This window comes from Rousettus aegyptiacus, unplaced genomic scaffold (assembly GCF_014176215.1).
Source record: "Rousettus aegyptiacus isolate mRouAeg1 unplaced genomic scaffold, mRouAeg1.p scaffold_m13_p_2, whole genome shotgun sequence".
Classification (NCBI taxonomy): Eukaryota; Metazoa; Chordata; class Mammalia; order Chiroptera; family Pteropodidae; genus Rousettus; species Rousettus aegyptiacus.
This window is the reverse complement of record NW_023416295.1, coordinates 153,195,501-153,209,432: the sequence shown is the minus strand read 5'-3', so window position 1 is coordinate 153,209,432 and position 13,932 is coordinate 153,195,501. Positions and strand designations below refer to the sequence as shown.

At 35.0% G+C, this 13,932-nt stretch overlaps 1 protein-coding gene across 2 annotated transcripts in view; it reads right to left on the bottom strand.

Moving 5' to 3' along the window:
- Positions 1 to 4,047: 4,047 nt before the first annotated feature.
- The window catches only part of LRP6 (LDL receptor related protein 6), a 133,882-nt gene continuing 123,997 nt past the window's right edge, over positions 4,048 to 13,932 (bottom strand). For both annotated transcript variants that reach the window (XM_016156367.2, XM_016156368.2), the window contains 4 exons: positions 13,546 to 13,776; positions 12,153 to 12,289; positions 11,438 to 11,535; positions 4,048 to 8,938 (listed from right to left, as the gene is read on the bottom strand). In XM_016156367.2, coding sequence (XP_016011853.1) covers positions 8,644 to 8,938; positions 11,438 to 11,535; positions 12,153 to 12,289; positions 13,546 to 13,776 — 761 coding nt within the window. In that variant the 3' untranslated portion in view covers positions 4,048 to 8,643. The remainder of the gene's footprint in view (positions 8,939 to 11,437; positions 11,536 to 12,152; positions 12,290 to 13,545; positions 13,777 to 13,932) is intronic.

Genomic DNA, 13,932 nt, shown 5'->3' with positions numbered 1-13,932 from the left:
ATTAGCCCTAAACATACTTTTGGTTCTTCCTAACAAATATGAAGAGCAAGAACCAAAAGAATTAAAGCATTACTAAGCAACTTAGCTATGTTCTAGAACAAAGCTCAAGAATCTTTGTAGAATCACAAAAATATTCAACATTTAACAAGGTAACAATGTCTAGCATCCAATCAAAAATTACCAGGCATGTAAAGAAGGGAAAAAAAAGAAAAAGACCCATGATGAGAGAAAAGTTAAGAAAAGATACCCCAGAAATGATAGAAATAGTCATAATAAAGAATACTAGGACTATTATAATTATATTGCATATGCATAATAGGCAAAAGGAAAGACTGAACATGTGAAGTACATAGAAATGATAAATACGACTCAAATCAAACTTCTAGAGAAGAAATCTATAATTATGAGAAGAAAAATAGACTTGAGTGGATTAATAGACTAGACATTATAGATGAACAAATAAGTAAATCTGGAGACATAGCAATGATCCAAATTAAAGCACAGAGAAATAAGACTGGAGAAAAAAAAGAGCAATAGAGAACTGTGGGGTGACCTCTACTGGCCTAATATATGTGTAAATGGAGTGAAGAATTTCCTAATTTGATGAAAACTGTAAGCCCACCGAACCAAGAAACTCAATAAATGCCAATTACAAAAAAAAAAAATATCTAGAACACTATGCTGAGACACATCATAAATTGCTCAAAACCAGTGATGAAGAAAAAATCTTGAAAGTAGCTAGAGAAAAAGACACATTACAAGAAAAGTGATAGCAAACTTTTCCTGTGAAATCATACAGACAGAAGAGGATGGAGTACCATCTTGAAAGTATCGACAAAAAAAGCTGTCAACACAAAATTCTATAAGCTAGACATAGCTATATGCAGACTACAAAAAACCAAAAACCCACTTTAAATATTAAGACATTATGTTAAAAGTATGAAAAAAGAAATATGACAACACTAGTCAAAAGAAAGATGGAGTGGCTATATTAACATCAGCCAAAGTAGATTTCAGAGCAAAGAATATTAACATTAGTGTTAATATTAATGTAATTTAATAATTAAAAAGTCAATTCATCAAGAAGACATAATTCTAATGTTTATGCATCTTCTGCTGCATGTGTGTATGTATGTGTGTATGTATGTTTCCACATCACCAAGAATTCTCCAACACCAGCTGGGTATCCAATTCAACTCAATTCTGACACTTCCTGGTATGTGAGAAACTAAGAAAGCAGGAATGGGTATATTGATATCAGTCAATGTAGACTTCAGGTCAAGGAATATGGGGAGGAAGAGGGATATTACAAAATGATAAAATGGTGACCTATTAAGACATAATAATCCTAAATTATGCAGAGCTTGAAATAAAGCAAAAATTGATTAAACAAAAAGTTGAAACAGACAAATCCACAATTATAGATGGAAATCTCTACACTCTCAGTAATTGATTGAAGTAGGTAATCAGTAAAGACTTGAACAATATAAACCAATCTAACCTACTTGACCTGTATAGAAAACTACATCTAACAACTGCAAATTACTACTCAAATGCCCATAAAACATTCACTATTATAGACCATAGTCTGGCCCCATAAAACAAGTCTCAATAAATTTAAAAGGATTAAAATTGTATGGTATATATAACCATCATGAAATTAAATCTAAAAAGAACAAATACGTGGAAAATCCCCAAATATTTAGAAATTAAACATTTTTATGTAACCTATGGCTCAAAAAAGAAATCATAAGCAAAACTAGAAAATGTTTTGAACTAAATGATAATGAAAACATCAAAATTTATGAGGTGCAACTAACCCATGGTTAGAGGGAAATGTATAGCTTTAAATACTTATATCAGAAATGGTCTAAAATCCATGATATAAACTTGCACCTTAAGCAGCAGCAAATTTAATCCTAAAATAAGTAAAAAGAAGGAAATTAGTAGGAAACAATGAAATAGAAAATGGACATACAATAGAGGAAAATAAATCAGAACATGAGCTAATTTCTTAAAAAGATTGGTAATATTGATAATACAAATTACCAATGTCAGAAATGAAGAGAGACATTAAAAGGCTAAGGGACACACTTTATGCCAATATATTGACAACACAGATGAAATGGACAAATTCCTTGAGACTTTGACAATGAAAATTGATATAAGAACGGAAAATATAAATCGTCTTAGATCTAGATTGAATTTGCACTTAAAAACCCTCCCATGATATACATCTGTGCCTAAGAATCACAGCACTGCATAGAATCTGAGGGCTCTAACCCTTTCCTTCCCATGGAATCCCTAAGGGGGAAAAAAAAACCCTAATCACTGACAAAACACAAGAGTCTCTAAGGCCGTGAAACTGGGTAATGATAGTGGGGAAGCTTTTGGTAGGATGATCAGAACTCAGAAAGCTCTCAAGAAAATCACTTTATTCTGCCACACAGCTTGTGCTATATGATGGGCTGGGAATGTCTTTTGAGAAGTGTAAATTCCTTTGAAATGCAGAGCAAGATCAGAGAAGAAATCAGAAGAAAGGAGGCCTGCAACAGGTATCTGCATAGAATAGGACACTACAAAGATGTTTGGCCTCCAGAAGACCCTGTAATGCTACTCATGCCTAGAACGCTTTACATGCAGTAGCTGTCTGGAAAGGTAGTGGAACTGGCTGGCTGAAGAGTTAAGGTTCAGAAAACTCCAGAAGAGACTAGTACCGACAAACACTGAGAGAATAAATGAGTTCAGACATGCCTTAAGAGTTAATTAAAATGGAACAGAAATTAATTTAAATCTCAGTGCAGTTTCCTTTTCCCTCTACCCACTGCCAATGGTTTCTGATCAATATTTTGCACTGGAGTTTTTCATACTCAAATTTGGCATTTCCTGTCAAGACTGGTCATTAGTCGGTTATTTTGAGGGGGAAAAATGGGATACTTATCACAGTAGCTGGTACAAAGTAAATTCAGGCCCAGTTAGCAGAACTATCCTTTTTTAGCCTCTTTATTGGAAAAGATCAGGTTTATACGGTGATTAAATCTGAATTTACAAATGCAAATCTCAGAACAGTTTCGGATGGGGTGTTGTGCAGACAAAAATATCTAAATTCTGGATTGGGATCCCTCACAACAAGAAAAAGAATACAAATGTATTTAATGTTTTATGACATGGGAACCCTCATAAGGAAATGAAGACCCAATGAAAAGGTTAAACCTGAGTGTGTTTATACTAGGTTTGATAAAGAGTGCAAAGTCATGAAAAGATATGACAGAAATATATATTCATCCTATAAATAGTAAGTAAAATGGGGGAAACAACAGGGCCTGTTTCAGGTTTCTGTGTCCCTTCTTTTGAGATAAGGATGCTCCTGTCCTCTGGGTACAGAGAAGGCATCTCTCACAGGAGGGTTGACAACCTGCGTCAGGGAAGGTCAGTCCTTCCTGTACATGCCATTTCCCAAATTCCTTCAGCTTAAGGTATTCAATATGCCAAACTGCCATATAGGGAGTAGCTTGGCCTGAACCTCATCGACAGTAACTCATCCTTTGATTTAAATTTATGGAAATAATGTAACCATATACAAGGCAAAGAATTAAAATTAAAGACCATAAACTTAGCTGAAAACCTACCTGGGAAAAGAAGAACCCCAAACGACTGACACTGTTTCCCTCATTCTTGTACCTGCCTTTAAATCAAGCAAACCAACCAGAGTTCTGCCTTTCTTTTCTTTGACTCAACTGGAAATGGCACAACCTAACGTGATTTTTGTTTTCCCTCCAGAGGAAACAATGGGAGGGTGAGCAAAGAAGCCAAGCTGGCTGACTCAAAAGCATCTGCTAAGGAAAGACCTTTATATTAAAACTTGGCTTCCATTAACTACCTGATGTTTGAGCTCAATTACTGCCAAAAAGCAAGCCTTTCTTCCGAGGCTGTATTTTATCTGAAATGCAAACAACGAAGGTGAGTTTTGTTATATCTGAAATACAACAGTCTATCACAGCAATGCACAATCAGTTGTTTTAATTTCTTGCTGAAAAGAAATGACACTTTTATTTTCCACTGTTTTATTATAAAAATCAACATTTCATTTGTTACAACTCAGCTTACCGTAATAATGAAAAGGGGGATTTATACAAGGTATTTTTATACAGTTTACAATGAAAGCACTTATTTTACAAAAAGGGGGAAGTGAATAGTGGACAAGGGCTGACCAAATGTTGGCCATTAAAATATAAATACATCCTTGCAAAGCACCATTGTACCAAAGGCCATGAACAAGGAACACCAGCTGACTTTAAGACAATAACGAAGATTAAAGCTTAAGAAAAAATTTTAAAACACAAAGGATAAACATCTGAAAGCAGCACCAGATCCTTCACTTGCAAATACGGCTAGTCCAGCTTAAACTTCTTGATATCCTCTTTACTCTTTTAAAAATTTCTTCTCTAACCCCAGATACTTATTTCCTTATTTTACTTGCAATATTCATTTAAAGGCATATACATATCTCCATCGCTGCCCTGCTTATATTTGATTAAAAAAATAATGGACAGTTAAGCAAAAGCAGTTGTCTATTATTCTTTGGTGTTAACTTTTAGGCAAACCCTAATAGTGAGAAAAAAAAATTTTTGTTAGTTCTCTAATACACTTGAGTATGTAAGAAATTGCCTCGTTAATAATTCTATCTGATCATGAGGACTTTTTCAGCAGTAAACTTAAGAATGGTTTAAGGATGTCTTACAAAAAAAAAAAAAAAAAAAAAAAAAAAAAAAAAAAAAAGGAAAACAGAGTAAAGTGTACCCGGACTGAAAGAGGGTGAGAATAGTCAATAATTTCATTCTAAACCATCTAGCTTACCCTGACTCTCACTCCTCTCCACCAGGTACAGGCTTAGCATAATGACATTTGGAATCAAGACAAACAGAAATATCCTAAGTATATAAATTCATAATGCTCCCGACTTAAAAAAAAATTAATTACAAATGTAAAATGATATATTTTTGGGGTCTAAAGTCCTCTAAAACTTTGAGAATTTCAAGAGCTAAATTTCAAGATTATAATGAAATGATACCATCCCAGAAGTCAGAAACCACACATATGTTACCACTACTTTCTAAAATCATCTGTTATTTCTCTTGGGTCATTTTAGGTTTGGGAAAAAGAAAGAAATACCAAATAAAATTAAATATCTTGAGTTTAAGAATTCTGAGAAAATTTTTTAAACAACACCTGATTATAAACTTATGACTTAGTTTATGTCTACCCTTAATGCATAGTCTCATTTGTGGATGCCCAAATATTTGTCAGCCAACTAATATTCACATACTCAATAATCACACTCCAGACATACTATGTATGCCGTCATACAGACTTCTTAAGCACTGAACTTAATACGAGTATGGCATATCTGGGGTGTAAAAAGCCCATGATTTTTGTTTCTGAATTTTGTTAGGCTAGGTAAGCCTCAGCTATAATTCTACCTCAAGTCTTCATTAATGGGTCTCTATGGCAAAACAAAAAGATTTTCCCCAAAACTAATTGCTACCTAATACAAATAGAGGCTATTTTTATATCCTAATAGTGAATGAGTTGGCCTTATACAAATTGATTTTAGAGTATTTTTAAATGATGAAAAAATGCGATACTCAATCATCTTAAAATTTTACTGCTCAAACATCCCTCCTCCAAATTATTTTCCAATATTAGATGAAAATGTACTATAGCCTTCATTTCTAAATACACATCGCCCCTTTATAATAGTTGTTCTCATATTTATTAAAGGGTAAGAGCAAAACCTCGTGGGCCACTGCTCAGAAGATCAAGGGTCTAGAGGCGTGAAGTTCAAAATTAGAAAAGTTCAGTCACAGAAGGCCATTCCAATGTAGAATAGCTTACTACAGTGCATAGAATGCAGTTATGATGAAGTACATTTCTTAGGTAATTCTAATTACATTAGTAAGTGGGCACACTTTAACACATGTTCAAAATTAATACTTCTGTATTTAAAAAAATCTAAATTTTATTCACTAATTCCCCCATGGATAATGAATCTAGCAATACACGAAATTCAAAACTCTTTTTCACTTTTTTCCCTGATTTGTGAGCATATGTTTATTTTTTTTACTGTTTTTTTTTTCCTCCATTAAAACTCTTGTGTTTAAAAATCAAGATTGTTTACTTAAGCTTAACTGTCCATGTAACCTGAGGGCCAATAAATCTTTCCTGAATTTTCACAATTTAAAGGTACTCCCCAAAATATTAAAAATTCATCTCAACTACCCCAGAAAGAGGATTCTTAAGATTAAGCTGAACTGCCTTCAAATAATTTCAAATTGGCACACAAATTAGCATTTTTGCAAGAAGAGGCCATTGCCATCACAGTACAAGCACTTGGACTGAGATATAACAAGGCGATATCTTCTTAGTTCATTATAGTGCAAGTTTCCACATGGGAAGCCCACCAGATAAAGATGCACATTAAAAAATGTAAACATATAGAATTCTCAAATTCTAATTGATACCCAGTTATTGCTAACCTTTCCATCTTCATTTAAGCATCAAGTGCCCCCATGTGTCAAAGAATACAATTTCAGTGCCCATTCTGTTTGTTAGGCTGTGAGCACTTTGTTCCATCAACAGGAAGAGTTAACACTTGTCTGACTGAAATGCAAGACACTGATGGGTTATCATTTACTCCTATGAAAAATCAAGTGCACCTGATCCTTATAAGATGTCCCCAACAATCTAAGCATTATTCTGAAACCATATTTTTTTCTCTTTAAAAAGTTTACTTAGGTATTTTTTAATTGCTTAAAGAATTACTTCACCCCTGCCGATATTCTGAATCCTATCTTCCATTGTTTTCTCTTGGGCCTTGAAATCCAGAGAGGCCTCAACAAGACAGAGTTTTAAAAACATCATTCAATAACTAACTGACCAACATCGGTTAAGGTTAAAAATATATTAGTTTAAAAACACATTCCATTTTAGCAGAGAAATGCTGGAAACATGTAAAAAGCAGAAAACTAACTTCTGGCAAGGTCGCAGAGCAGTGCTAGAATCATTCCACAGGTCAGTCCTAATAGCTGAAGATGTAGCAGCCCCAGTACCGTGCAGGTCAGGCAGATTTTACATAAGGGGCCTCCCTCCATTATTCCCCTCTACCCGAGTTCTGACAGCTGAGAAGGTCTTTGCCTTCTCATTTAATTCATGTTAAGTTTGTTGAATCACCTTAATCCAGAATGGGATAAGAGAGAACACATATAAAAATATATAAGAGGTGATTATAAGAATAGTTTGTGGATAATTTGAAAAAAATCTAACATTCACATTAGGTAACAAAGATATTAAACTCACGTCACACATTAGAAGAGGTATGTATGTAGACATCATTCTGAGAAACATTGGCCTAGAGAACATGAAAATGTCACAAACAGTTAATAAAGGGAAAAACCTAATAATAACAAAAATTTCTCTTTTTAAATAGATTGTCTCTAACCGGAACATATTTAAATGTTTTACTAGGAAAAATATATATAAAAATGATTTCGTATTGATATTATATGCTGAAAGTACTGAAAGGATATATGATTAATTTACAACAAAAACATAATGGTTAAATTTGTAATTCTTAAACACTGTCTATACATGTTGTAAAAAGACATTGTAATGAGCATTAAAATAATTTTGGAAGAGGAGCAATATGTCTAACCTTCGATCATTATGCAAAAACAGCAGTCAAACTGAAGAGCTAAGCCTACAGGGGAATGGAGCTGGTATAAATATTAAAATAAAACCTTAATTTAGAAAATTCTATTTAATCGATCCTCAGATAAAAAGCTTTGAATAGATCATGATATCTTGGCAAGATGTACTACAAAACTGCTGGAGGAGGAAGCAAGGTAAAAACACCTACAGAAAAAATTAATTTTTGAAAAAGGTGTGGGTTCTAAGGTAGGGACAGAAGACTTGCACAAATAGCCCCACAATGTCTTACCAGACAGCTGATCTTACCTACCACAGCGATGCCCGGAACGGACTTTTATAAATATCTATTTTCCTCACTAAAATTGTTGGATTCCTAGAGAAAACAAAGCCCTTTATCTGATTAGTATTAATTCCTTTTTTTCTTTTTCCTTTCATGATTTCTTAAACTTGCTGGCCCTCGAATGTTAGTTAACATGAAGGCTATTTGGCTACTTCCAAGTATCTATGGTTTGCTGCTCTGAGACGGACTTAATTTTTCTTCTTCTTCTTCTTCTTTTTTTTGGTATCAATAAAGCCCAGACATTCCTGGTCAGTGATGCCTTTATTATTCCTGTTTCCTTTGTACTCAGTCGCTTCACTGGGTTTAAGGCATGCTTTGTGTTATTTAGTTTGCAAAAATAAAACTTTTAGTACAAATTTATTTTTATACAAATTTTTATGGCACAAGCAGCAAATCTGCTGTTTTAAGAAAATATATAAATATCCTTTTTCTTCTGTACAAATATCTCCAGTATTCCCTACCCCATTTATAATTTTTACCTGTACATGGTCTGCCTCATCCTTCTCTAGTATCTCCCTCCCCCCCCTCCAGATCTCAACCAAACTTGTTTATGTACAGTTTTGCGTTGGAGGCAGTCAGAGGAGGAGGGCCCCTCCTCAGGAGGAGTCTGTACAGGGAGAGGGTGGCGGTGGGTAGAGGTGATGAGAGTAACTCCTCTCTGTGTATGGAGAAGGTGGGCAGCTTTCATAGTTCTCTTCTGCTGACAAGTATTGGCTTCGGGGTGTGGGAGGTGGGGGCACAGGCTCTGAGTCATAGTTCAAGTCACTGGTGTAGCCCTTGGCTGTTGCCACTGAGGTCATTCTCCGGCTGGGAGCATAGTCACTGTCACAAACATCTGTACTGCAGGGTGTGGTGGGGGGTGCAAAGTGCCGGTAACTGTATGGCCTGTAGCTGGTATAGAGAGAAAATCAAGAGAAGCAGTTAGTTTTATAGAAAAGTGGTTTTCCCTATCAGAATAGAGAGGTATTAGATGTAAACTTCAATTTGAAGATAATAAGCTATTACAATTTAAATTTGCACAGACTAAGAGGTAATTTTCAATGGCAGATTGGACAAACATAAATTGTATTTTATATTTGCAAATAAAAGTGTGATTAGAGGTAATTAAAAATGAATAGAATGGGAATGCAGAGGTGAACTCAATTTAGACCTTGATGTGCTCTTATATCTTTACATTAAACTGTATCATGGAATTAAAAAAAAAAGGAACTATTCACAGTTGTGCTTAATGGTTATCTTTGGATGATCTTGCAGTTATACATTTAGCATTCAGTTTACATAGCAGACCCCGCCAACTTCTGCCACCTCATGGTCTGTGAGAAGAATGGATCTACATATTTTGCAATATTCAAACGTGTTAGCACTTCTTCAACATTCTTTAAACACCCTATAATTTACCTAATGAATAAATTAATGATGCCTAAAGACTTCATTCATTCTCTCTTTAAAACTCAAACACTGTACAAGACAGGCTGAACACTGTAGACAGCCTAAGCAGCACATCTATGCTGTCACTGTTACCATCAGCAAAGGGAAAATGCTGTGGTTTGGGAGAAAGAGTTTTGATACCCTGTGAATATATAGACAAGCATATTGTCACAGAGTGGCTTTAACCGAACATCAAAATGAAAAACTCTAAATATCCATACAGGACCAGCGAATTTTCTAATATGTGTTTCAGAGCTCTAATTATGTATTATACTTGTTTAGCTACCTTTAAGTAATCTATAGCTGTTAATCAAGGTTGTAGCATGGCTAACTAAATAAAGGCACTGGAAAGAGAGGACGACATAGTGAAAATAAGAGCTGATTTTCCTATCATTTCTACCTTTACCTGCAACTTCTTATACCATTTACATTCTAAATATGGTAAAGTTAATCTTACTTATATGCTTTCTCATTAAACAAAGTAACTGCAAGAGAGGGGCAAGTGCAAAATTGAAGAATCCTAGTGATAGAGATTGACTTAAGATGCTACCCCAGGATACAAACCATCTGATATCATTTAGGACTTGCCTCAAAAGGAATAGCTACCAAAAGATCAAAGGTTACATAATCTGCTGAGCACATTTTCTCAAAAAAAATTTTTTTTTTAAAATACGAGTAATGACATGATGTTATTGTATTTTTTAGGTCTTATCTTTTTCTAATCAGGTGTTGAGCCTTGGTGGAATTTCTTGGCTCAACATTTTAAAGACTCAATACATATATTTTAATGGGGGGGAAAAACAGAAAAGAAAGTTCATTTAGACAAACATCTTAACTAATGATAAAAAGTTTACTCAGAAAAATCAAATGACAATTTCAGATATGGGAAATGATTAAATAAGAATTGTTTTTGATGTAATTATATTCATTTTAATCAGTGTCTTATTCAATTAAAAGAAATTAGAATTTTTAAAGCAAAATTTTAGGTCTTTTCTTTTTTTCAATTTTTAGGTTTATTCCTCTCTGTTTTGGCTTTTTAGAACAAACTTGTGGCAGGGAATGCAACATTTACGATAAAACATAAAAATCCATTCAGAGTCAAGCCTATCTCAAATAGTTCTATTTACAAATTTAAATAAGAATTCTGAATGAGATACCATAAACAGTTTCCACTTGATTTCTATATAAAAGGTTACGTAGTGGAGCGATTTGACTGGAATACTAGAAATACCTTATCTAGAAGATAACAGGCACTCGAAGGATGCCAATAAACACTAGGACCTACATGTTTAGACAGAGAATGTCAAGCTTTTGACTTTCTGCTGGCCTTTCAAGTAAGAGGGAAGAGTAAGGGGACAACACACGTAACCCTGCTTAACATATTCTGTCTACTCACAAATCAGCACAAAGGCATAATTTTCCCCTTTCTGATTTACCAATACATTTCATTTATTTTAGTGAGTTTTGATCTATTCCATGCCAACTACATGAGAAATGTTTCATTTCAGAAAATAACATAGATAAGCAAGGGCTGAACTTAAACTTCTCTCAAATTATGTGCTCTCAATAACTCTGCCGTCTTAGAGCTCTGACAACTCTCTGAACCACTGTCTTATCCCAATATTCCATCATGAGACTATCAATCAAACCTAACCTGAGCACTAACCTGTTCTGAAGTCAGCCACTCTGGTGAGTAACTCTCTCTTAGAACACTGCCAAAGCACTGGGGCCTCTACTTTATTACTCTAAAAAGCCAGCATTTGTGACCCTCTTTTTAAAAATGTATAATGCCCTCAAAGAAAAGAATTTGTGGTAGGGGTAATGTCAGCATTACCAAGACAAGACACCAGTTTCCTCTTGGTGACTATCATCTACTCACTTAGGGCTACATGAAGCCCACAACTACAACACTCTTCCTTCTGATAAACACTCTGATTTACATTAGACGAGGATGTGTATTACCTGTAGGACCTATGAGTGGAAGGACTATTTGAAGAATAACCAAATTCCATAGTGTAATGTGATCGCTCTGTGGCTGGGGATGGTGGAGGGTTCAAAATCTAAAAGGAAAAAGAATTAAATTATTAAAATCACACTGGTCAATCCCAGATAGAGACTATTAGACTGTCTTTCAACTTCCCTTCCTTCCTCTTCGGATTCCTTCCCATTACACTACTGGCATAACCCTTCCTTTCCAAAGAACTGACCTTGAATTGTACTTTAGGATCTCTTCTCCTCAAAACACAATGTCATCATGGCCAAACAGTGCGAGGTGATGAGGAAATCTACAATCTATTGATTTAAGTTAAGCACAGCTGGGCTCTGGTTTTTAACAATTATAATTGTTTAGAGAGATTACATTATGTGCTTCCTCTTATGGGATGAATGTCCTGAGCCTCTCAGGAGGTATTATTTAGTAGTTCTACTTTTACCTAAAATATACAATTAACATCTAGTGCTTTCGAATATGCTGGTTACTACACAGTAAACCTAAAGGTGGATTTATTAGTCTCACATGCTGATAGTAAAGCTTTCTTTGAGACTTATATGCCTAAATTCTATACTAAAAAGCTTTTCACATGGCCACTACTGAGTACCCATATTTAAATGAGCTAAAAATCCTAAGATCCTATTTATCTTTGTATTCAACGTGAAACAAAGGAAACAGATTGCTTACTGCAGGGAAGTAAGTGCCTTTGGTGCTTGAAGAACTACTTGATGATGCTCCTGTGACATGAGCTCGGTCATAAGGGGGTCCGCTGCTTCCCCCCATGATACTAAGGGAGCTGATCATTGATTTACCTCGAGACATTCCTAAAATAAAGGAGGAAAAGTACTGAAGATGAATAAGATCTATAAAAACGCACGAAATAATTTTCTTCAATATTAGGATTACAAATGCCAACAAAAAGTCATATTTTAAATCAATTTATGTCCTCCTTTCCTAACAATGATTGAAAACACTTAATGGAGAAGGGAAATGATTTCTAGAAGTGAACAGGTCCACTGAGAACTGGCTTAGAACATGGTCAAGAATAGCCCTCATCCCTTCCCCCCAGGATGGAAGCAGAGCTCATCAAAATGAGAGGTTTTCAATCTTTTAGAGGATTTCAGGAAAAAAGGATTGTGGAGAGTGGAGGTTTGTGGAGCAGGGTAGACTAAACAACAGATTTGCTCAAAAGGAAACTAAACCCATTTCTAAGGGCATAAACACAATGTATGAAAGTGTATTTCTTTGGCTACTATATGTAAATGTTGTAATCACAACTACCAATGCTAAAAAAAAACTCTTATTTTTTTTTTCCAAATGACTTCCTAAATTCCACTAACCGCAAATAGGTATGACAACATGGAATCATTAATAGTTTAAAAAAATCATGTCTGTTTCCTTACTTACACCCAGCACAAGTCCTTCTTTTCAGAAGGCTTTTGCCTGGCACCTCCTTTTCCACATTCATTTAAAGAAAGGCTTTTATACCCTAATAGCACCAGAAAGCATTGATAAGAAAGTGCCCTTCTCTAGAGCAATCTGGCCTACCCAAGCAAAGAAATTCTGGCTGCTTGGCTATGCCTGAACAAACCCATGCCCCACTGTCAATACCTAGAGTTAGGACAAAATGTTAAGACAATATATCTCTCCCTGCTATCACCCAGCTATTTCCAAATCTTTGCTGAAAAGGAATCTCAGTTTATTTCTTTGGCTTCCTTTAATTCCTGGGCTCAGTAGTACTGAAATAGCCTGGTTGTGAATCTAAAGAACCTGTGATTTATGTATGACTCTTTTCGCTGAATCAGTAGAGTGCATCTAGAAATGCAATATATGCAGTCTATATAAATGCTTGTACATATAATTGCTTTATATCCTTTGGCAGCTTCTACCAAGCCATACCTCAGGTCTCTTGTGTAAAGAGAAGGTACTAAATAAAAAGAGAACATTTATTCTTTTAGTTTTTTAAACCCAAAGTAGTCTAGTTTAAAATAGACTCTGGGCAGTATCCTGTTACAATTATGGAAAATTGGCAATCTTGTCAAGACTAAGGTGTGATTCTCAATGGATCAGTCTAACTCACCTGGAAGAGATCCTGATAAAGAACCTGGGTGTGGCACATAACCAAGGGGCACAGAAGCTGGTCCATGAACTACATAGTCATTAGTCATGGTTTCCCCATCTCCCTTCATACGTGGACACAACATCCTCTGGCAGATAAAGTATATGGTTCCAGACACGAAAATGGTGACAATGACACCAATGACTGAACCAACTGTATTGGTGGCCTGTGGTGTTGGCTCCTCAGTTGGATCTAAAAAAAGGAATGTAGTACAGTTATATACTATAAAAATAACTGTAGATTCAAAATAGTAATCAAAGAGAACTGGTGAGTAGAATGTGAATCTAATGAAGAGAATTCATAAATATTTTTCTTTTTTATAAATACTTATACACCATGCCCATGGAT